The sequence below is a fragment of the Cylas formicarius genome, unplaced genomic scaffold (genome assembly GCF_029955315.1).
Source record: "Cylas formicarius isolate icCylForm1 unplaced genomic scaffold, icCylForm1.1 PGA_scaffold_3__17_contigs__length_32017465, whole genome shotgun sequence".
Taxonomy (NCBI): domain Eukaryota; kingdom Metazoa; phylum Arthropoda; class Insecta; order Coleoptera; family Brentidae; genus Cylas; species Cylas formicarius.
In genome coordinates, this window is record NW_026844326.1 from 8208798 (window position 1) to 8233949 (window position 25152).

The following is a 25152-nucleotide window of genomic DNA, read 5'->3' on the forward strand; positions in this document are numbered from 1 at the left end:
ACACTTTTAAAACTTCTCTTTCTAAAGAAAGGTTTCATTTAATCTTCTATATTATGTAAAATTCCTCATATTCTGTTCTAATAAATATTTGCAAAGCATCTTTATACGTAAAATTTAGTGTTTAATGGGACAACTTGTTAAATAATTAAAAACAATTTAAAATTACCTTTAAAAAAATATGGCGCAGTTGTTATTTTGATCTTGCTATTATTCAAGTTTTTTGAAGTTACAATAAGTCCTGAACAGCATGTTCATAAAACAGAAAACAAATGGGTACTCGTAGTTATCAAATTGTGATTTTTACTATTTAAGATATCAAACTTTAGTATTTAATATAATATAAATCGGATACGAATTCGCTTTAAAAATAAAATATAACAACATTATTAAGGCTTTGAGAAGAAAGGGTCAAAAACTACCGAGTTGCATCAAATAGGGTTAGGAAGTTTCAAGGAGTAGAAGTCTTATGATCCGTTCCAAATAATCCTAGAATCTCAGTACGAAAATTTCTTACCTGGTATTAGTCGAAACCTATACAGTAACTTTTTAGACGTGGTTTGGGCAGTTCCCCAGGACAGTGTTTAGGGTTCTGGTCAATTTCCAACTGACTTTCAACTATATCTCAGTTTTAATTTCACGGATCTCGCAGAACATCAAATAAATCATAGTCTAAAGAGTGCAAGTGACATCTCCCTTGCACACAAGCTTCTTTAAATTTCAGCTCGTTTTGTTTGGCAATAGCGACGATGCTGCTTCAATGTAATATGAGTGTATATAGGGTGTTTTTTTTTTCGATATATAGAACTAAGTTGCAATAAAACAACGATAGAAGATAATCTTGTGGCATTACATTTTAAATATGATTTCTGGCATATGACCGCCACGGCTGGCGCGGATGTAGTCCAATCTGGACGTCCAATTTTCGATGACTTTTTCCAACATTTGTGTCAGTATATCGGCAATAACACGGCGAATGTTGTATTCCAAATGGTCAAGCGTTTGTGACTTATCCGCATAGACCAATGACTTTACATAGCCCCACAGAAAGTAGTCTGGGGGTGTTAAATCACAAGATCTTGGAGGCCAATTCACAGGTCCAAAACGTGAAATTAGGCGGTCACCAAACGTGTCTTTCAATAAATCGATTGTGGCACGAGCTGTGTGACATGTTGCGCCGTCTTGTTGAAACCACATCTCCTAGACATCATGGTTATTCAATTCAGGAATGGAAGAGTTAGTTATCATAGCTCTATACCGATTACCATTGAATGTAACGTTCTGGCCATCATGGTTTTTGAAGAAGTACGTACCAACCAAACAGTCAGTTTTTCTGGATCCTGGCTCCAAATGCGGCAGTTTTGTTTGTTGACGTAGCCATTCAACCAGAAGTGCGCTTCATCGCTAACCAAAATTCGATTATGAAAATCGGGAACAACGGCAATCTCGTTTTGGGCCCATTCGACGAATCTACGCCTTACTTGATGATCGTTTGGCTTCAATTCTTGCACGAGTTGGATTTTGTAAGCACGTAAACCGAGATCCTTCCGCAAAATCTTCCATAAAGTGGATGGACACAGATCCAATTCCTGTGCTCGATGGCGGATGGACTCATTCGGGTCTACAGCAGCAATAGCTTCTTCTGTACGCACCGTACGACGTCTCTGGAGATGCGAGTTATCAATAAGAATAAATGTGGTGCGAAAACGTTCCATGGTTAATCGAATTAAGTGCTCTGATGGACCATTGTGTCGACGATAAAATGGACGTAGTGCGTTATACGTATTCCGCACAGAACCATTATTTTCGAAATAAAATGCACTATTTGCAAACGTTGTTCAGGCGTGAGTCTATTCATGATGAATTGCCAAACCAAACTGAGAATAAATCACTTGACAGCTGTTAAATCGGTCGCCATCTTGAACAGTAATGCCAACTTAAAGTTCTATACATCGAAAAAAAACACCCACTATTAATAAAGTTAAATTGAATCCCTGATTTCGTGCAAAAATGTGAGGGTATTTGTTGATAACACAATTATATTTAGACCTCTCTGTCTTATTTAGTCCAGCAAAGTTAATGTAAACTTAAGGTAATTAAATTAGAACAAAAAATGTTCAGATTATCACTCGCCAACACTGCGTCTTTCTCAATGACAAAGTGTGACAATATTCCAACTATATATATATAAACAGGCAGTAATAGATTATTAATTATCGTTATATTGGATGATTTAGGTTTATTGTTCTGTAAATATTTCCTGTGGTGTTTTCAGTGTTAAAAATAATCTTAAGACCAAATTGGGATAAATGTTTCGAAACTTGGTTGCTAGGTTCTCCTATGTATTTTATTGTTCTATAAATTTTGAGTATTTGAAACTATTTTTTAGTTATAATCATATTTATCAAGGAGGAGTCGTAACCATTGTTAAAAGCTATTTGTTGTATAATACTTAATTCTTTTCCAAAAATTTCTGTGGAAAGTGATATATTGTGGTGTGTGTGTGAGGGTGATTTGAGTTATTATGTATTACTGTGTTCGTGTGTGAAAATTTGTGGCAAATGGAAAAATCTAATTTATTCTGTAATTTAGTTATAAAAAAATGGATTAAATGGATTTTCATCAAGTAAAACCACCTCAGTTCAATTTAGTTATAGTGAAGTCCAGAAAGTTTAAAGAATTATCTAGTTCCGTCTCCATGGGAAATTTTATACTGTTATGCATGTAGTTAATATGATTCAAAAAGGAATGCAGTTGTCTTTCTGTTACAGTGAAAAAACCAAAAACATCATTTACGTATCTTCACCACCAAAAAAACCTTTTACTCAGAGGAAATTAATTTTGAACGTCAATGGAAACTAGAATGGCCTTAGGAGCAATTTTAATGTGTTTGAACTTGTTGACCATTTCGAAACAATTTTTGGTAACACATCTATGTGTAAAGGCAATATGATTTTCTAAAATTTTCATTAATCTTAATTTTGGAGGTTGAGGATTCATAATTACTAGTTATTTTTGCCTCTCATTAAAAAGTGGTCAATGTCTAATTGCAGTATTGATTGGTCTTTGATTTAACCCGGTGGGATCATATTGTATACTTCGGTAAGTATTTGTTAGTTTTTAGTTTAAGAAACTGTTTCGTTTGTGTAATATATTCTAGAGCTACGATCGTTTTTCCTTAATCTGTTCTTGTAAATACTAAATTATTTTGGGAAACTTTAATTTTAATTGATTTTACCATAGGTATATTGAGAGATCTTCGAATTTACTGTTGGTTGTAATTTGAGGTTTTATTAAATTAGCTAATATGTGTTTGTTCGCGATATTAACCGTAAGCTCGCCACAACCCTTAAACAATTTAACTCCATATAGGTGAGTAATTTAAATTGAAGTCGAAACCTTTTGCTAGTAACTCGGTCTCTTTCTTAGTAGTATTAGTCAAATTGATCAATCTATTGTAAAATTGATGGTTAGAAAAGTTGGAAATACCTGACTGCTTTTAATATTTGTCTTAGAAATTTTTTTTGGTGAATAATGTTTGACATATCACTTCGAATTCTAAGATCTACTAAATCAAATTCTATGTGTTCTTCGTTCAACCGTTTTGTTTGACCTTGGAGTTGGGTAATTTGGAGCAATTTATGAAAATAAGAACCAATAACAACAGCCTCGCTGCCAGAAAAGTCTGACTCCAAAGTCAGACGAAAAGGTTGAAAGAAGAACGAAGACATCAGTGCAAGGAAAGATTTGGTTTATTGGATCTAAGAATGCGAACTAATATATCAAACATTATTCACAAAAAGTATCTAAGACAAAAATCCAAGTTAAACCCATTAAAAAGCAATCAGTCATTTCAAACTTTTCTAATCATAAACTTTACAATATCGTAATGAATTTGACTAATACTACATTTTCTGAGAAAGAGTCAGAATTACTAGAACTGGGTTTCAACTTTAATTTAAATTACTTACACACCAATAAGGAGTTGTGGATGAACACATATTGGTCAATTTAAAAAAACCAAAAGTTACAACTAATAGTAAATTTCAAGATCTCTCTCACATATGTCTATGGTAAAATCAATTCAAAATAAGACTTACGAAAATAATATAGTATTTACAAGAACAGATAAACGAAAGGCAGCCATAGCTATCGATTGTTTAGAATATATTGAAACATTATATATGTGCCACCATTCTACCTACATTGTCACACTGCAATATGTTATATTGGTCAGCTATTCTTCATACAAACAGAGCCTCCAAAAATTACGAACCATAATGTTTTGTTATGCATTGTAAGCGTTTGGTCATGTCTCTCAAATTTTAATTGGCTTAGAGTGAAAACTCGATGTCAGCTGCATCTACATACGCTGGTTTTTAAAATTACCCATTCACAACAGCCCTCCTATTTGTTTGACAAGCCAGTCAGAGGCTCTGATTTTCATCATAGGACCATCAGATATAGGCATTTTCTGGATTTAGTTACAATGTAATAAAATTATTCAATTATATTGGTACATTGAATAACAACTTAAAAAATCGCTTTCGATCTGCTTTGTTGTTATGTATGTATGGGTTTTTGCATACCTTTGAATGATTTTGGACGTGGTTCCCGTAATATTTCTCTGTTGGTGTACATTCATTTCATGTTACTAGTAAGATCGTGCTGTTATTGCTTGTTTTACCTTTTACATCTTTCTCCCAACATTTCTTATCTTCTTTATCTTTTCTCAATGGCAATGTTATGTATATATGTATATATATTTTTTTTGTTTTGAAAAATTTATTTGTTATCTTGTTTTTTTTTTGTAATACTATCTTGTCAGTAACTGTAGTGAGTGGTTACATATGAGTAGATGCAAGCTAGACCTCGCTACACCAATTACACTTTTTTCTACGTATTGGCTTCAATAAGAAAAATGAAGGCATCATCATTATTATTATTATTGTTATGAGAAGTGTTGAATAAAAATGGTTGCCATGGGAACCAATAAGTCCGTAGCGGGAATTAATGAGCAGCAATGGTCCAAGAATGGAGCCCTGTGGAACGTCATTTTTCAATAAACTTGCACGCGTTCAGACCTAAGCCAAGGAACTGCGTAGTAGCGAAAGTTAGTTTATGATTTAATATGTCTTTTTTCTCTCTCTCCTCTACATCTACATTGAAATATTAGTCGTTAAAATAGTATTTTTCCTAATTTTTTGTTGAGACTGCAACAGCTTCTGCACAGATTTGTTCTGGTAGGAAGCTGCAATCATGATCATTTAAGCCACTGTTTAATTTTCATGTATTTATTGCATATGTTTACTCTATTGGATTGATAAATTTTTAATTATTATGAACGATTTGAATTGCACATCTTTACAGTCGGATAGGCCCGGGGTCTTTTAAATTTCATCGTTGATAAAAAGCACGACTACCGATTTTGACAGTGAAATATCGTAGGAAATATTTAAGGCCAATGAAACGAAATTGTTTTATCCGCTCGTTATTCGAGAATTGCCCCCGTCCATTGCAAGTGCTTCGCGTAATTTCGTTGTGCAATGCATTTTTGTACGATGTCACTTTTTGACTATTTTAGATGCCATTACTAGAACTGAACTGAGTCGTTACGGTAATTTTCCGCGCTTCCACTTCGAATTAGGCGTAATTTGTTTTTTAATGGGTAAATTGGCCCCGGGAAAGGATGAGAATTAGGTAAAAAATGTTTTATATGGAGGAGATCTTATTAGAAACTAAGGTCACCTGCAGGAAATGGTACAAATGAGCACTACGGAAATAAGAATTCCAGATTAAAATTATCAAGTTTAGTGGGAAGTCCTGAAAAGAAATATTTTGCAAGTTGTTAAAAGTTTTTTTCCTATAACAATATATTCATAATCATTTACATGCTGATGACGATTTCACCACTTTTAATGGAAATTTATTTACTTTGTAGCGTGTCCTCAAATATCATATTAGTACTAAATAAGATAATTCCTTAGGATGTTCAAGAAATTTTGATAATTTTTATTTACGAATTTTGATGAAACTTGATGGACTCATTTAAAAAAAAAATCTCCGAAGCTTTCAATCGAAAATCCAAAAAGCAATAGAAGCGTCACAAACAAAGAGTTCCGGCTAATCTGAAAATATATGAAATATATAAAAATATATAAATAACACAGTGGTGTACTCCTTTCATAAACTGCAAACAAAATAATGGAATATATTCTATTCAAATCAGGAAACTTTCTAGTACTTTATAAAATCTTTTGATTCCATGTTATTAGTAGCAATTGGTATTACCACATTCGATTTTTTAACGTCCCCTGTTCAAAGTTCGAGGGAGTTCCTTTATATTAGAATTAACAACATATGCAATATTATTAATTCTGAGCGGCTGCCGACTTCCTATTAAAAATGAAAGGGCTTGTTAAACCAATTTATCGTCACATATAAATTAATATTTCAATTTGGATAGTAACGGAAGTTACAGATTTGGTGATTTGATGTACTTTTCTTTCCTAGAGAGTCGAAAAGCATATTTACACAGAGATTTTTGGAAGTTAAGATTATTACGTGAGATGAGAGAGGTAAGCAATTTGAAAATAAATTATGGGATCCTCTTTAAGAATCTTCTGAATTCCTCCAGCGCCGATATGTTATCAAATCCAATCATCCTGTTGGCTTCTTCAGAGCTCTACCGAAATTGACTCGCATTCCTCTCTGTAACTGCTTATCTATTGTTTGAGGGGACGAAGCTAAAGGGGCATGAACATTGTCTCGCATAACTGATATAGGCGAGAGGTAAAGAACTGAGACGCGTTTAAGATCGTTTGGTTGCTTATAGATTTCTATGGAGTCTCGGATTTTTCTTTAGTTTCATGATTGTGGTCGGCGACTGCTGATGAGTTTATTTGTCTTAAGGCCCTTTCATGTCCTTTGAGCCTAGCTGATAGTTTCCGTCCGGTCTCTCCAATGTTTTCTTTGCCGTATGTTCATTGAAAATCGGGTTTTAAGGTTATATTTCTTAAGAACTTTTGATATGTCGTCAGTGAGGTTTTGAATGTAAGGAAAGACAATAGAGGCAAGTGTGGAGTTGCTTTCGAACTCATTGTCTTTGGAAGGTTGTGGTGAAGTGTACTTTGTGATGGAACGCCTAATATCTCTAATTTGAAAATTATTAGAGAGAAGAGCAGATCTGAAGTCATTTATTTCTGTGTTCAGTGACTCTGGTTGAGTTTTACGATTCTGTAAATAAGAGAGTTGATACCCGATGATTTTTGGGTGACGTGACAATGCATTAAGGTATCGTTCTCTGTGTGTGTAGGTTTTCTGTAAACAGAAGGACCCAATATTAAGTATGATTTTCTATTGATAAGAATATCTAAGAATGGAAGATTATTTATAATTTCTAAATTAATGCATGTACATATACATACGTTAAGGTGTATAAACCTTGTGCTAAAAAAATCTTGGGAGGATTCTTGATCATCAGACCCAATAACAAAAGTATCAATAATCTGAAATAATGTTGAGAATTTCAGGAATAGGGACTTTTTCTACCAGAATTTAATTGTTGTTAACTATCAATTTTCCCTGTAAAGGGTTTTAAAATAGAAGCTGGCTGGTGCTGAAAATAGGTCGAAGGGATAATTCTCGTTTGTGGATCTTAGAGAGGCCTCAGATAAGAGGAATTCTAGAGTTATGAGGAGTGACAGATTTTTTTCGCGGATTTTGATAAAAAAGGAGTCTGAATAGGAGAGACAAGCTTGCGCTTCATAGATGATATAGTATCATTTTTAAATGCAAGATTGGAACCGTCTGCAAGAATATTTTGAATTATTCCCCTGTTCATGACCACCTTCCTTTTTCCTTTTTCCTTTATCTGCTTTTAGAATTTCAATGTCGGGGATAGATTTATAGCATTACGGTTTCAATTAATTAATTAATTTCATTAACCGTTTAAGATGGCTTCGTTTACAACAACATTACAAGATTTGTAAATAGTATTACAGTAGCGTGTGGAAGTTTCTTTGAAAGAATAAGTAGTGCAGTCATTTATCCTATACTGGCCTTGAAGTTAGTTTTGAATAGTTCGTTAGTTTCGTTTCGTTTATACAGGAATCAAAATGAAAAATGTTAACTGTCGATAAAAAATTAATTGGAACACCCTGTATATTATAGTCAATTACTCCCATTAACGTCCTTTCACTTTTATTAAGCATTCCCTGTACTTAAGCTTAGTATTTCTCAAGGTATTCACACGAACAAAACTCAGAATATTATTGTACTACAAGATAATGTTTTCAGATGGCGCCTATGCGACAAATGTCCCAAGATTTAATAATTTAAGATACTATGCATTTTTATCATATACCAACTCATTAAAAACTCAATGAACATTAATGGACACAAAGAATATTTTAGCAAGGTGATTTTGGAAATGGTTGTGTTAAGAGCCATAATTTTCACTATTGTGCTAAAAATAGACCACATTTTATGGTGACACACAGCCAGGAAAAGTGATATAAATGTTTGGGGTGGTATATACTGAATGGGCAAGTTTACTTAGACTTTCTAGAGCAGAGGTTGCAAAATATGTTAAGAAGTATTACACACACAGAATGTAGTTCCTTCATGATGGAGCTCCTGCATACCATGTCCAACAACTACTTAAACAATTTATTTCCTCAACGGTGGAAATGTACTAAAGAGCAGGTATATAGAATTGTCCCCACCACAAAAGAGAATATGAAAGAGAGTGTAATTATGTTTAAACACCGTGTTAGAACGTGTGTCGAAGTAGGTGGGAGACATTTCGAACAATAAATAAAGTGAAACTTAATTAAACAAATATTTCTTATTTCGTAGTTTTGTTCTTAGTTTTTGTGTGTTTTTTCTGGAACAATTGGCAATATTAATATTTACATTTTGAATATTGTATACATTGCTTTTCCAAAAGTTGCGCAGTTCATTATTTTATTCTTGTTTAAATCTAGGATTCAATAAATTAGGTTAAGTTTTTTTTTCAACATTAAACAATCTCGGTTTATTGATTTAAATATTATTTTAATTAGTACAGGAACAAAAACCGAATTAAAAAATCGAAATTAAATAACAAAGTCTCAAACAATGTTTGTGTACATTTATTTTTGGAAGATCTCTCCCTCTTGGCCGAAAAACTTCGTTTTGATCTATTAATCGCTTTATCTTTATTTAAAGCTTTAACGTAATATTTTAATATGTAACGTTGGTAATAGAATTTTTCGTGGATCAATATCTATGACTATCGTGAATAATTTCTTTTGATCCGAGAGTTAAATTAACCCTTTTTGGTCAGTTCTTTTCCACTCATTGTTGCCGTGTGTTTCTACTGTCCCACTCATACAAAAAACAAGGGTACTTCGTATATCCTGACGCTGACGTAGTAGAAGTCCCACAATTTTGAAGTCACGACAAATCATCGAACCTTGTGTTTGATTTTTTCAGGCAGTAGTTTCAGATTTTCGTATCATCCTGTCATTTGCCCAGAATGAGCAACAGGTACAGAAGCGAGAACATTTACCATCAGCCTCCAGTCCTTAGAATTGTAGTCGGTACCAAGTATTAGATTAGGAATATCGGTGTAATAAACACTTAGCCTATAAATTCTATCTTGCGCTTAGTGAAACTTGAGATTTTAACGTCCTGTGCCAGTAAATGTTTATTTTAATTATTTATATTTTTTCTTAGTTAAATTGATTGTGAAAATAACTGTGGTTGCTGAGAAACACTCCATATATCACCAATATCACTAAGGGTACATCTATTCCAGGTTTTGAAAAACTGGTGGTATCTTCTTTTAAATTGGTTGAGTTCTCAGGTATTGAGACATCTGGGTCATATGGCTCTGGCCTAATTGCAGACATCATGGTGATTTGTTGGCTCTCTCCATATTATAGGTATTTCAAAAGGTAGGAATCGCCTAGTTTCATTATTCCAATGTCCTTCATCTTTTTCACATACTTTACAAACAATGTCTGGCGCCCAAGGGTTGTCTTGATCACCAATTTCTACTTTAAAATAAAGGTAGTATTGTGCGTAGTTTTACGTCCAAATTTCTTGAGCGCAAAAGAACCACCCACATAGCCAAACGTATCTGGAATATTTTCGCAGTCTTAGCATTTTAAAAAGAAATTTAAATGCACAAGTCTCACCACCCTCATGAAACGACTGCCCACAACAAGCGCAATTAAAAATTTTACTTTAAGGGATTCCCAGCTAATATTTTGTTCATTTATGCAAAGTTTATGCCAATGGCGCAGCAATTTAGATTTTTGGAATGTAATGTAATGCTCCTATTTTCAAAACAATAAATATGACATCTCAAACTTTAATTCAAAAATGTTGCGTGATAGAAACAAAACAACATTGTTTCTCTATTAGTTTTTTCCCTATAACTCCACAAATATGAAAAATACCAAATCACAAAATCTTTCTGGGCTGGAAGGATTATATACAGGGCGTTCAATTTGGTTTTTTCCGCGAAAATTATTATTGTTTATTCCGACTCACCCAGTATAAACGATTCTAGCTAACTTCAAGGCAAGTATAGGATAAGTTTAAAGCTGTCGAAAACTGCGTCAAAAATATAGGGTATTAAACACAGGGGGAAAACTGGCCATTAAACTGAAAAAGCTCGGAATATACCATAACAACTTGACATTGGGTGATTGAGTTTAAAAGGGAGTATCTACTAATGCCATGATATAAGTTTGATTTCCCACATATTTATGAATCGCCCTGTGTATTTGAAATTAATTATAAATTGTTTTTGGGCTCTTATTTGACCACCTATTTTTTTTTCAATTATATAAATCACAAAAATGGCGTTACTCGTAGCTTAAGAAAAGTCTTTCTTAAGCCTTTATAAGCCGTTTTGGAGTGATCGATATTTATTTTCGAAAATGTGCCACTTGCCACCGCTATTTTTTTTTCTTGGGCTTACTAAGTAAACATAAAAACGCTTTTATATTCAAGTTAATTTATTTAAGACATAGTAATTAAACCGATAATTAAAGCTGCATTTATCACAATATTAAAACTCCCGTCTAGGATTCAGCGTCGGGCGTACCGGAAATTTCGCGTTAGAGACACTTCAAAAAAAAAGTTTAAATCAGACGGGTACGCCGCTTCCTGGAATGATTTTGGTGGTGGCGCGCTGGCTCTTCGCTTTCGACAAGAATATGAAGCGCTTCTTCGAAAAACCTGTTGATTTTTCTTTGCTTCGACGAGGGAACGATAGTAGAATTCTCAACATATACATAGAAGCAAAATTGTCCGTGGTGTTGACTGTAGGTGGTAGGGTCGGAGCGTCTGCATTCTCCCCTCCAATCGTCCAAGCAATAGTCTAGGCATATTCTTTCAGTAGACTTTATTATTTGAACTAAAATAATATATTATATTATTACATTATACAGGGAGTCTGACAATAACGTTCCAATGAATTAAAACATGTTGAAATAAAATAATATGACCATGGGTCCGAAAAAGAATTTTTTACGAGATACAGAGTGTCAAACTTTAAAAAATTGAGTGTTGAATAAATATTTTAAATATCTGCTGAACAATTTTGTTGAAATTTGGTAAGTTTCTGTCTGTGACAAGTAACGTGCAAATAATGCAAAAAATGTATTGTTTACAAGACACAGGGTGTCAAACTTAAAAAAAAGGTCTAGCATAATAGCATCTTTTTAACTAACCATAATAGTATAATATGCAACAAGTGCGGTAAACGGCGTTTGACTGATGAGTTTATTTGACACAAGTGGAACGAGCGTTTCATAAACGTGTGATTTAAAATAGTTTACGGAACATGTTCCACACACCATAGTTTTTCTACGACGGTTAGTGTTTGGGTACATTGTCTCAAAACAACACGAATACATTTACTGAAGACGTGGGAAATATCTCCGAAAACATCCGATCGCTCCCAAACCCGTGCGGTAAAATCCCGGAAATGTCCGAAGTGGCTCTGATCCGTGGGAAACGAAACTGACGTTTTAAAGTGACGTTTCCCGCACGCTAGATCAGTGTGTAATTAGGTATTTTATAGGCGGGAGTAGAAAAATATTGTAAATATATCTGGAACGATTTTGTTTGTTTGCTGTGACAAATAATATGCGAATAATTTAAAACATGATAAAATAAAAAAATGTATATGAATATGGGTCCAAAATGCATTGTTTACAAGATACAGGATGTAAGACTTAAAAAAATGGGTGTTGAATAAATATTTTAAATACCTATTGAACGACTGTTGAAATTTGGTAGAGTTGGTTCCTGTTGATTAAATTAAAATTGTGAGGTGCAGTGCCGTTCCGAATATTTTTTACAAAAAAAAAAGTGCGCCACTGACTTTTTAATGAATTTTATTTTATTCAATTATGGAAATAAAAATGAAAATGAATTTTTTCGCGTCTTGTTTTGTTTTCGCGAAAAAAAATTTATCGCATCCTAATTAACCCGAAGGGTATATTGTCTGGTTTCCACAGGGTAACGTTTTGGGACTCCTGCATTTTTTATATTTAAACCATTAACATTTTAAAATTTACAGTTGGCTGCAGTGCTCAGGGCTACACTGATGATGAGTAGCTCCATGGTCATTTTGATGTCAATAATGCCAAGTATACTGAAACAACAATTAACAATGAATTGGAGAGTGTGTGTAGAGTATCATAGGAAAATTGATAATATTTCGCTAAATATTGTTGATTCTACTAGAAATCTTGCAATAATCTTAGACATGGGGCCCAAGTTTCGTGAGGACGTTAAAAAACTAATTCAAAGAGCCTATATCAACCTAAAACTTTTAGCAAACATTGTCTCAATATAATTCTAATGCGAAATCTATCTATCTTGACTATTGCGATTGCGATTGCGAGCTGTTGTAGTAAACTTGCTTTCAATCTTTGGTTAAAAATGGAATCGCGTAAGACACTCGATATGACAAATTTTACTCATCGGCTTCCCCTCTCAAAGTGAAGTTTCAGTCACGTCATCAGAACCGTTGACATCATAATTTAAGAAATGATTGATTAAAACGTTTTCAATTCCTAAATATCATACTTCTTCTTTTAGGAGAGGCTACGAATATAATGGAATTATGTTGTGCAAATGTAAAAAAACTTTCTTTAAAAAAACTAAGTTATAATTAAGAAATACCAACTTTCTGGGTAAAAAATTAATTCAAGGTGGCAGTTTTTTGCAGTGATGCAATTAGTGATTACATCCAGTAACTAGACAATATTTGGCAAATTTTTTCAATAAAAAAATTACTAAATATCTTGAAAGCTATATCCATTTCCGGACCGATGTTGATATGAAAAAAGATTCTTAAATAAGGAAAATATTACTGTGACAAATATCTTTAAATATTGCAGTTTTAAAAAATTAATGCATTTAAAAAAGAAAATGGTAAAAAATTGATACATTTACTTTTAATGCGCATATTTTTTTCAATAAATTTTAATTAAACTAAATAAATTTACATCAAATTTAAAATCTAAACTAAACGCCAAGTATTCAATAATTGTTGGCTAATATTTCAAGTATTTTCATGGGCAACTGGTATTAATGCAATTTATTGTGAAACTTTGATTTTGTTCATTTGTAAAGTGTTAATTGTTAATAAATTTTTGCAAAATAGTGCCAATACCAAATAGAATATTTCGTCAAAACTGTCCAACCTTCTTGTCTTTATTTTTATGTTATTGTTAATAAGATCTAAATTAATTTTAAATCGCTACTAAATCGTTAGGAAGTAAGATTCTTTCTCAAATTCGAAGCCATTAAATTAATTTGAGTTGTGAAAAATTTAAATCTTCCTAGGGATGTTTTCTCGAAAATGTAGAGGGTATTTGCTCTACACCGTAAATTGCTATTGTATTGAATGTCAAAAATATTGGGACAACTTTTTATCCTCCACTTGTCTCAAATACCGAATTATGCACAAGAGTACCCAAGGTGTCATTTTAAAACGTCAGCGTTATTAGACAATGAGGTGAGCCAATCCGTCTCTGATTCTTTTGTCACGGGTTAGTGAAAAAAAAATTACGGAAATTTGGTAGCATCGTAATACAAAGCCGTAAAATTCAAATGCATAAAATTGAGTTTACCCCTTAATCTATCTGTCCAGTCTATAAAAACAAATGACGATAAGAAATCACCATGTTTAAAAAATATTACTTTCAATAAAACATTTAACATAATAAACAAACAATGTTCAAAAAAACTTAGTGCAGTACGAATTAGTAGTAAGTAATTTTATCTTGAATTTAAGTAATTAATTTTTAATAAAAAACTTAATTAGAAGAGGATGTTATATAGCTTTAGTTAGATTTAAAATAAAATACGCGAGTTGCTGCAGAAAATTGGTCATAAGTTCTGAACTACAAATTTTTGTAATAAAAGCTATATAAATGAAATCATATCAAAATATATCCCAGATGCAATAAAAGTGGTAAATATAGGACGTTCCATTTAAAAAGAAATGGAAATGAATGGAAAAAAATTTTTTATTGTCATTTGCGACTCCTCTGTATAATATAATGCGTTAAATATTAACCACTTCTATGGATCCATAATAAAAATTCCATCCATACATCCATAAAAAAATCACATTTTCACCAAAAAATGGAAAAGTCAATTTTTCTCAAAAACTACTCAAAATTTGTAATGCTATTTAATGATAAAAATACTCAAAATCAAACGAATAATTAGAATTGTTTAAAATATTCATATATCTTTAAGAAATACAGTTATTTATTGTCCTCGCACAAGATAAGGTACAGGAGTATCTTAAATGAACCCCCCTGTACTTAATACGTTAAATTAAAGAAATAGTGTGGCCAATAAGTTTTAGGGTATTATTTAACAATTTTCAAAAATATTTTAATAATCAAAGCAATTACTAGAGTGTTCCCGGCTTATAATATAATTATATAAAAGTTATAATTAGAAAAAAAAACTAGGGGCTACTTACGGTAATTTATGAAGCGTTTTTGACCTATTCATATAGGCGAATCATTGATTAGCATTTTTAAGATGTCCGAACTATTATCAAAGCCGTGTCTTACACTATTAGTACAGATAGACTCGTGCCGGTAAACTGAACGCACCGAAAAGCAAGATAAGATTTTGGCCCGGGAAGTCCCTTGGAAATTATGAGATTAGATTTCGATGTTAAAAAATATTGAAGGAGTTTTTAAAGTTTATTGAAAAAAATCGTCCGTTTTTTGTATGACGAAATAATATATTATGCAACAAGTGCGGTAAACGGCAGTTAAAAAGTTTACCGAACGTATTGCATACTATACTTTTTCTACGAACGTTAGTTTTTGGGTACATTTTCGCAAAACAACAAGAATACAATCACTGACATGATACATGACACTGACAAACCTCAAAATTGAAAGCGTGGGAAATATCTACGAACACATCTGATTAGGTATTTTGCAGACGGGAGTAAAAAAAACAAATTAAAATCGTAAATTTTTTTATAACATTATAAATTCATAAATCATGTTAAACTGTTCGTAATATCATCGTATCCCGGAAACGGCAACAAGTAATATTAAAACGTAGAAAAATCACTTAATCAATGAATAAATCCATACACGAAAGGCATTTCCTTACCTAGCATAACCGAAACGGCAACGACAACCAAAAACTTCATTCCAGAAGACATGTTATCCGAACACCCACAACTGGCAAATCGATATTGCGCGTCGAATATAATTGCTTCGATTTGATTTCCGATGCGATACCGCTAAATTTATATAAAAAAACCAAGCACCTTATCGAAAAATACCAAGAAAGACCTATTTTAAAATCCCCACTTCTTGTGTGTCACAGTATCTAATGTAGGTAATATGTTTTTTATCTAAAAAAAAACTTTGCGGTAGTCCTGAGACGTGAGTAAGAGAGCTTTTACGACATCCGTTCGCCGTAAGACCCAGCAATTCGGGTGAACCTCTAAAGGAATTTTTTGATCGCACTTTTTTTATGGGCCTGTCCCGATTTTACGTAACATTTTCCAAGTTTTATCAATAGTGGTGTAATTTTCGGTAAAAGGCCTGCTTCGTGTCACGAGACTCACCGATTTGGGTCGGTTGTGAGTCCCCGTCGCATGGGGATGCTTTCATTTGATCCGTTCGAAAAACTCTATGTATAATTTAATTAATTACTTTTAATTTTATTTAACTGTCGATAATTACATAAGTAGGTCCGTTTTCATTAAATACATTATTTCCGAACAAGGGAATAGAAAATCATGAACACGATGGCCTGCCAGAAGTCCAGATGTAAATCCACTGGATTACTTTTTATGGAGATATTTCAAATATCGTTCATTCAGACAGAAAAATCAGAGCTTTAGTCTCATTCAATGTGCATAATTAAAATTGCAAATGCTAATCTCAAAATGCATTGAAGCAGCTATATTATTACTCACTTTAAGATATAAAATAAACTTTTTTTCAATATTAATTTAATGAATAATAAAATATTTTGGTATATTCAGTTTTAATTTGTTACATATTAAAAAAATAATTAAAACTCTAATATTTAAAGACGATTTGACATTTGTTTCATGGCCACCTTATTTTGGGTGTAAATTTGGCTTTATTGTTAATTTGGGATCGTTATTATTTAGTAAGTCAAGTGTGATACATGTGTTTGTTTCAGAATGACGAGCTCAAATGCAAATGAAGTTGATGATGGGCAGACAAAACGGAAACGAAACTTTAATAATGTCAGTTTGTAGGGGAGGAAAAGTTGCAATGGGATAATATCATTGGTTCTCCTATTTTTAAGGTCAGGAAAAATTTTTAATGAAATTTCTGATTTCCGGTTTTTCCCTGATATCTCCGAAACTAATCAAGATTTTCTGATTTTAAACAGCTTTAAGTTGAGCACCAAAATAACCAACTATTCCGCTAATTAACCGACTTCGTGTCTCTTACGGTTTCCGAGATCCTAGTATCTGTGCTGTAGTATTTTGCTGCATTCATTAGAAATGTTAATAATTGCATTTAAAATTAAATTTATTATTGAACTGAGGTGGCTTTTACTTGATGAACATCCATTTATCAAAATAAATAAGAACTAAAAGTTCAGATTTTCACGAAATTATATATTATGACATGACAATTGCTTCGACATTTGATAAAGACACGGTGTTGTCGAAACAATTGTCATGTCATAATATATAATTTCGTGAAAATCTGAACTTTTAGTTCTTATTTATTTTGATAAATTTATTATTTCTTCTTCTCAAGGTACCGTATTTATTTAGTGAATGTCGGATACAACTTGGCAAATCCCATTTGGTCCTTAGCAGCTTGGACCAGGGTGTGAGCTAGTCCAGTTTCGGATATTCTTAAGCCAGGACTGTTTTCGTATTAATCTTAAGCATCCATATTGGTGCTCTTGCTTTTTCTATCCTAGCTCTTATCTCTAGGTCAGGGTCTAAGTTGAAAATTATCCATGTTCCAAAATACTGAAAATTTCCAACAACTTCAATGTTTTTACCGTTCATTATTATCCTTGGTGGAAGTTCCCGTTATTTATTTATAATCATTACTTCCATCTTATCAACTTTTATGAGGAACTTTACAATAGCTTGCTGATGACAGTACATATTTTTAATTATTTGAATTTCTTGCTGGTCCAGTCCTCTTCTTTCTAATATTTTTATAAGCTGTAGACGCTTGATCCTGTAAAATTTTTTTTCATAATCTATGAAGCTTTTCCTGACCATCTCTACGTTTCTGGAATAGAACTGCTCGTGATACACAAAGCTTTTCTGTTTGCCTTTATATATTCGGTTTTTTTTTTATAAATTTTATTAAAAAGTTTCACAAGAGTGAGTGATATTTGTTTCATCCAACAATTTCTTATGTGAATTTTATCCGGACCTGCAATTTTACCTACTTTACCCTCGCGTTACTTCTTCGAGTATTTCTGGTGCTGTCTCTAGTTTTCTGGTTATATTCCAGTCCATTGCATTTACACTAGCGAAGAATTTCTGTATATAGTTTTCCCAGTGTTTTTTAAGTTCATCGGGATTCAAGATGTGTCTGTTATTGTTATCAACTATTGATGTAATGTGTTGTCTCTTGACTTTCCTGGTAACTCTTCCTCTAACTTTCCTGTGGACTGCAACTCCTTTATTTCCTCACATTTTTCTCTTAGCCATGCTTGTTTATACTAATCACACTCGCAAGTAGGAGTAATGTTTTCTGTCCTTTTCATTTTACTGTGTGCCACAAATGTTCTATGTGGTTGAATATCCCGTGATATATAACTTGTAACCTTTTCTAACAAATTTTCTGTAATTTTTGTTGTACTTGACGAATTTGGCGCCCATCTATTATGCCTACGCCTTTCAGGAATTACAAACACACAAGCCCTAATCTGCCAATCGTGTTTTTTTGTAAAAACGACACAAAATATTTTTTTAAGATAATCATCTTGGTTCGATTGAGCTCAAATTATACCAAATGCCATTTTCAGTATGGTATGCGTATTGTTTTGTACATTATTATTATTGTTGAGTTATAGGAATTAGAAATCTTTTGGACAAAAGTGGTTGTGTTTCCCTAAAATGAAAAAAAAAGACATATTAAAAAAAAACAGCGAAATTCTTCCTTCCGAGGGAAAAACCTGTTCTATTAGTTATTAATGACAGAAATAGGGAAATACGACAAGATTACCTACAAATTTGTTTTTTTTTGTCTTTGGCGCTTATTTTTACTACTAAATTATCTCGCTAAACATCTGAATATTAATGAAGGACGTTAACCAATGCCCAAAGAAGTGTGCTTATTCAAACTAATGCGTAATTTCATTGGAGCACTAGTTAATGGATCAGTATTGTCCATTGCAATTCTATTTAAAAGGATAGGTTAAAACTTTTTTGATCAAAACCATAGGATAATATATTAAAAGAATCGGTGATAATTGTGCCGCCGTTCACTGGAAATGGGAAAACTTTGGTTTCCAGATAAATTTTTAAGTAATACATGCCTTCAAATCTTCCGGGGGTATGAAATTTTGTCTTTTTTTCATGAATAGCTACTCTACTTGTAGTTTGTGATATTATCTTTCGAAACAAAGTCCTCTACATGCTTACTTCGTTTTTTCCCTGAAAATTAAAGGTGATCTAAGCGAAAGTTGAGAAAATACTGCCGAAAATAATGTAGCCAAACTGAAAACGGTCGACTTGACGAATTTTGGTTGTCAAACGCCCCTAGGTGTTATTGGTTGATAACGAGATTTGAAACTAGAGGCGTTATTAATGAATGTTTGTTGTGGTAAATATACAAAAAAGCAGTACCGTTCACCGATTATTCTTATAATTACCAATTAGATTCCTTATTGTCAACAATTCTTTCAACCATTTCAAGTTTGTCAAAATAAATAATACTTAGTGCAAAAATTTGTGGAGAAATGGTTCTCCATTTTTACATAAGGAATATATTATAATATATCCTGAGAATTAATCAAAAAAACAAAGAAAAGGCCTTCAAATATTGACTAAAAGAACTGTTTAATAACACCAAACGTTACTTCTCACCCTAACCAACTCGTGTGGGGAGAGGACATTTTTTCTTATAGAGGTTTTTGTTGCATAACCCCCTCTATAATACACAATTATGCACAATTCGAGCTTTTCCGCTATTTTAGTGACGAGTTAGGAGCGATCAAATATTTACGATAGATTTAAAACACTCACTTTTATAAACCTCGTTAGACAACCATTTATAAATTTTAAAATGATTCTAAATAATTGGGTATTTTAGAGTAGAGAAAAACTGCATTTAAGTGGAGGTCTCCCAACACTAAAACTCGGATTCATAATATTGACCCGTGTATTTCTTCAAAAATATAATAATTCGTTTTTTTAGATTACAGCGCCATCTATCGAGAATCCACAGGAAAACTTCTGACGAAACGTGACATTTTTGTGCCGTAGATTCCGAATCTGTAATAATAAACTTGAGATTTCGGTTTAAGACTTCAAAATTATGCAAAAATCTCCGTCATTTTCAATGCAATGTGCAATGTTATCGCTTTTGAAAAATAACATTACAATTGATATTTTAATTATTACCATCAAAATAACCAAGATATTTTTTAGTTGAAACACCTTATAAATTATTATCAGCTAGAGGGCAATAAAAAATCATGCATTGTCATCAAGTAATTCAGGTTCCGAAATGAAAGCGCGTTTCTGTAAAAATGGGATTTTTTTTTGTTATATTTGCTTTTGTAACCGTTATATATGTAAACATAACCCACAAATATAATATTTTTATTTTAACGGTTAACCTTTTTTTCCGTTAAAAGAAGCTGTGATTTTGCGAAAAAAATCTAGTTCCCATGAGGGAAGTAATGGTTTCACATTTGATATTTAAGAGTAATTTAAAAATACAAACAAAATGTACAAAAAGACTTGGTCTAATTGCGTATAATAGGCCTGTGTGTTTGTAATGGCGTTCAACTTGCTTATCATAAGAGGCTTCCAAATAATTTTTGTGATGGATAAAGTGAGTATGCATTTCAATAGCGTTTGTGATACTTAAACCTTTTTCACCTATGAAATTTTAGTAATTTGTATTTCGTCAAAATTTATATTCGCGCTATATTCTAATCAAATAACAACTCAACTTATACTTTTCTAGATACGGTTGCTAATTCTGGACAACATTTGTATTTTCATATTATCTGGTGTGCCTGGAGTCATGTTGTAAACAATTCTTTTTATGTATTCCCATAAAAAGATGTTTAGTTGTGTTAAGTCCGGTGATCTTGGCGACCAATTGTGAAACCAACATTTTCCAAGCCACCTTTTCGCGCATTAAAATTGCCGTACTTCGGGATGATAACCAGGCGGAGTTTTATCTAGCAGAAGCCACGTCGTTGTTCTAGCGTTTATAAGGACTTTTGCTAACTGATGCTAACTAATGAAAGAAAGTCCAAAACATTATACCAGTTGCAGGTCTTTCAAAATAGTTGGGGGTAAATTAATATGGTTCTATTATACGAACTCATTCATTCAGAGATCACCTATTCTGATTTCTTATGCTACTATCATTGCCATGTAGGTAGTAAATAATATGCGCCGCAAGTTGGTATGATATTTTTGTAAAGATGGGAATGAAACACTGATTTCCACACACTTAAGTCTTTTTTATTTGTCGATTTAATAAATAGGATCTGAATTAACTTTGAAAAAGTACTGCCGCAAAATACCGCATCCACAATGTGTTGAGTGCCGTCAAAAAAAAAGATTTTAAATATGTGCATGTTGAATAGGCCTCGTTAAAATATTTTGCATAGTTGCTTCATAAGTCCCTGTATTATCCGCAATAGGCAGCACATCTACATCTTTGGTAGCTATTTGGTAATTTCTAACTACCTAATAATAATAATAAACATATTAGAATGACCCTCCTGTATAATTTCGGATATATTTTTTGTTATACTTTTCTATACATTATGCTCACATGATTTAAATACTTCTTGTGTATTTAAGAAATAAATATTAGAATACAAACTATTTTAAAACCTCTAAGATTTAAGTATTAAAAACCGTATTGAAAGACGCATTTATTTTGATCGATAAAATCAAAAAAAATTACGATGTAAGTGAAATGTTAAAAAATATAATTTCAATACTTCCAACACTTTTGGAGGAACCTGTATAGAATGAAAACAATTTTAAAATGTAAGCTATATGTGGCATAGGGTGCTGGGATATATTCCAAAAGCAAAACTATTTGAATAATTTGAATTTTGGCCTAAATGTCCCGTGCCGTATAGCGCGATTAAGCTGTATAATAATTTTACCCTTCAAAATTCATACTGGAGGCTTTTACCGCTTTCGAGATGTGAGAGCGAAAATTCTCAATTATCTGACCAAAACGCAAATTGATTATATATTTTGCGAGTCAAAGTCATTTAAAAAGATAATAAATAAAACGGAAGTAATCGTTTTTAATTTATCTCAAAATCTGATTGATGACTAAAATTTTATTTCCATTTTAGAAAATTGTTTTAGGCATTAGTAATCTAAATTACTCGCAAACCATTAACATTCATCCGATTAATTTCCGTTGAATTGCGCTGGCTTGAACTATATATGTATGATCTTATATAATATATCCCAGAATGTTCAGAATTTAACAAGATTTATCTAAATAATGACTAATGAGAATCAAAAAGAAGTTTACTATCAAGAAAGATAAAATCAAGCAGAGTACTATTTGGAAAATATTTCAAATCATTATACTCGATAATTTTCTCTTTTTTATTTCCAATAGGAACAATCTGCGTCTTGGAATCATTTAAAATTAGATGGGGTTTCGGAGATTCTAGATATCACTTCAAAATCCACATTTATGCACATAGTTGCTGATGAAAATAACTCCTTAATTCTATGCTTATAAGCTCCCCTTAAAATTGGCCGAAAGTCAGACACCACCTGCCTAAGAATGTTATTGTGATATTAAATAGTGCTGTAGTCGTACTGTACAATTTTCTAGACATCCACACAGTCAGCTAATGGAGCGAAAATGTGCTATTATTAGGTTAGGCAAATTCCACAAGGAGGCAACTTTACAGGTAATACATTGGTTAACAATAAACGTCACAAATGATGTCCGATGAGGTGTAATTGGCTTAGTTTGCAGATGCTCCTCTGTTACAGTTGCAAAGTTAAGCCGACAAGTAATTCAACGTTCAACAACGTTTTTGCCTTAGTAATATATTGCTCGGGGTACATTGAGAAAATAGGTGAAAATTTAAAAATATTTGTTCTTGGTGTCGGCAGAAAGAATGTGTTACTATGTCTAGAGTTCATAAGGGAACAAGAAAATTTGATTTATATACCAAGTTACTACAAATTTTAAATAATGGTAATTATGGTGATCTATTTAATAATATTGTATACGGAAAGCCTTGTGGAGGATATAGTCCGTCCAACTTATACCATACATACTTCAAAAACTCCAACTTAGGCCTGTCGTATGAGTTATATAATATTTTTATCATTTTTGTACTTTTAAAGTCTCTAGTGCATATATCCATAGCTTTTTGTGGATTTTGCATGAGGAACAAAGGATAATTTCTAGTCAGTCCAAGTCACAAAAAGTGTTAAAACGGGAGAGAGTTTTATCAAAAAAATGAACGTCTTTTTTCACAGCTATGCTCATGCTGGTAAAAGAAACTAGATTACATTGGCTCGTGCAATAGAGTTTTGGTTAGTTTAGTGATCTAAGTGGTCAAACGCTTTTGAAAAATCATGATATGTGACATCCATTTGAGAACCTTCATCAATAGCCTCAGAAATATACTGAGACATAGTCGTTAAATTACTAATTGTAGATCTTGCTCAGAAATTAAAACGTATTCCAAGCGGTTTAGTCAGATCAAAACGACAGTCATGTATAAGGAAATGCTGGAATTAAATCTGGATCCATCGTAAAATTTAGGTTTAATAAATTTAAGAGCTTTTTCCACCTCATATATCGTTTAGAGAACCCACATTAGAAAATGACTGTCTAAAATATAATTAAAAAGAGTTGAGTATATTTTGCCTTGTATGTAACTCGGTGTCATTAAAATGCATATAACTAGGTACACGTGGGATTCATCTTTTGTTTTTAATAGATGAGCAAAATTTTTTTGGAATTCGTATTCAATTTTCAGTAGATAGCTTTTATTGAAGGCCCTAATTTCAGATTTTATCTTCAACCTTCTGAACCTTTTGTGACATCCAGATCTCCATTTTATATTTTATATTATATTTGAATTAAACCAGGGAGAACACCTATTATTAACTGACTTTTCAAAACGAGGACATATGTGCTAATAATTTCATACAGTTTATCATAAAACAAGGAGCAGGCGGAGTCAATATCCGATTCAGGGGAAAGAAATGGCCAGTCCAAATATAAAAACATATCCTACATTGGCAAAAAGTTATCTATTTTAACATTAAAATTATCCAGAGACATAGGAAAGTCGTTTTATCTATTTAGGGAATAAGGAAATTGGAGTGACAGAAGAATTACAAGATGATGATAATCTTGGTGAACTAATACATCTATTGCACGTTCTACCACGCAATTGTTGATAGTATTATGCAGGACTGTCTAAAATTTTATTGTTTCTATTTTCGACAAAATTACTTTGCGAGAGGTTCATACAGTGCATGAAGTTGAGCAATCTAACACATTGATTTTCTATAGCAGGAAGTCGGAGTATGCATATACTGCAAATACATAAATTTTTGCCATACAAAGTCTCTAAAGATACAATAACATAAAAGAGATTTTGCAAAGTGACTGTATTCACAGGTGGAGGCACGTAAATCACCAAAATAAAAATTGTAAAATATTCAAAACCTGCCCTCACCAGTAGAACATCCACTCGATGTAGCAGTTCACCTCCATCGATATTTATTTTAGATGACGCAATGGCTATTAGCCTGCTCTTCACTAGCACGAGGCGGAATACTTTTAAAAAACGATTAAATGCAGACGGATCAGAAAAATCAGCTGGATTACTGCAAGACCTCGTAATAATGTTCAAATAGAGACCTTTGCGATTTCAGCGAAATTTATGGCTGAGGTAAGATTTTCTTTTTCAGTTCTGAGGGTTACGGTGAAAAGGTAGCGCAAGGAGTTATGTTCCTTTTTTGCTTCCCCAGTCTTTAATCTTTTGTATTCAGACAAAACTTTATTTTTCAATCGTTTCATATTCCTCAAATTATGAGTAAAACTTCGGAATACATTTTCAAATTTTCTTTGAACACACATGGAATATATTTTGTAATTATAATTTAAACCTCGACTGCTATTTGTTGTTGTAAACACATTTAACATATGTTTACACACGTTAAATGAGTTCAATTTCCCATGAAACATGTGAAATTTTGTAAACGACACTTTTGTCACTACTTTATTATAAGCCAGTGTTTTAAGAAGTTTATTAAGGTGTTGTAGAAGCAACAGAACTGATATATACAAAATATATCACAGTACCGCAGACGTCCCAACCATTGTTTACTAAAGTGCCAAAATACCTCCTAAAACTATGTCGATAATTGTTTATGTGCTA

The 25152-nt window shown here is 32.5% G+C and overlaps 1 protein-coding gene across 3 annotated transcripts; it reads right to left on the reverse strand.

The window, feature by feature from the left end:
• Positions 1-11050: 11050 nt before the first annotated feature.
• Positions 11051-15721, reverse strand: LOC132700020 (uncharacterized). Of its 3 annotated transcripts, none has more exons than XR_009618588.1 (2): positions 15008-15089; positions 11051-11410 (listed from the first exon to the last, which is right to left on the reverse strand). XR_009618588.1 is itself a non-coding variant. In XM_060667072.1 (2 exons), the coding sequence occupies exons 1-2, from the start codon at positions 15710-15712 to the stop codon at positions 11136-11138; spliced, it is 327 nt and encodes a 108-aa protein (XP_060523055.1). In that variant the 5' UTR covers positions 15713-15721; the 3' UTR covers positions 11051-11135. The 3 variants fall into 3 exon arrangements, 1 of the variants encoding a protein (XP_060523055.1); XM_060667072.1 differs by lacking the exon at positions 15008-15089 and adding an exon at positions 15661-15721; XR_009618589.1 differs by lacking the exon at positions 11051-11410 and adding an exon at positions 12512-12655.
• Positions 15722-25152: the final 9431 nt, after the last annotated feature.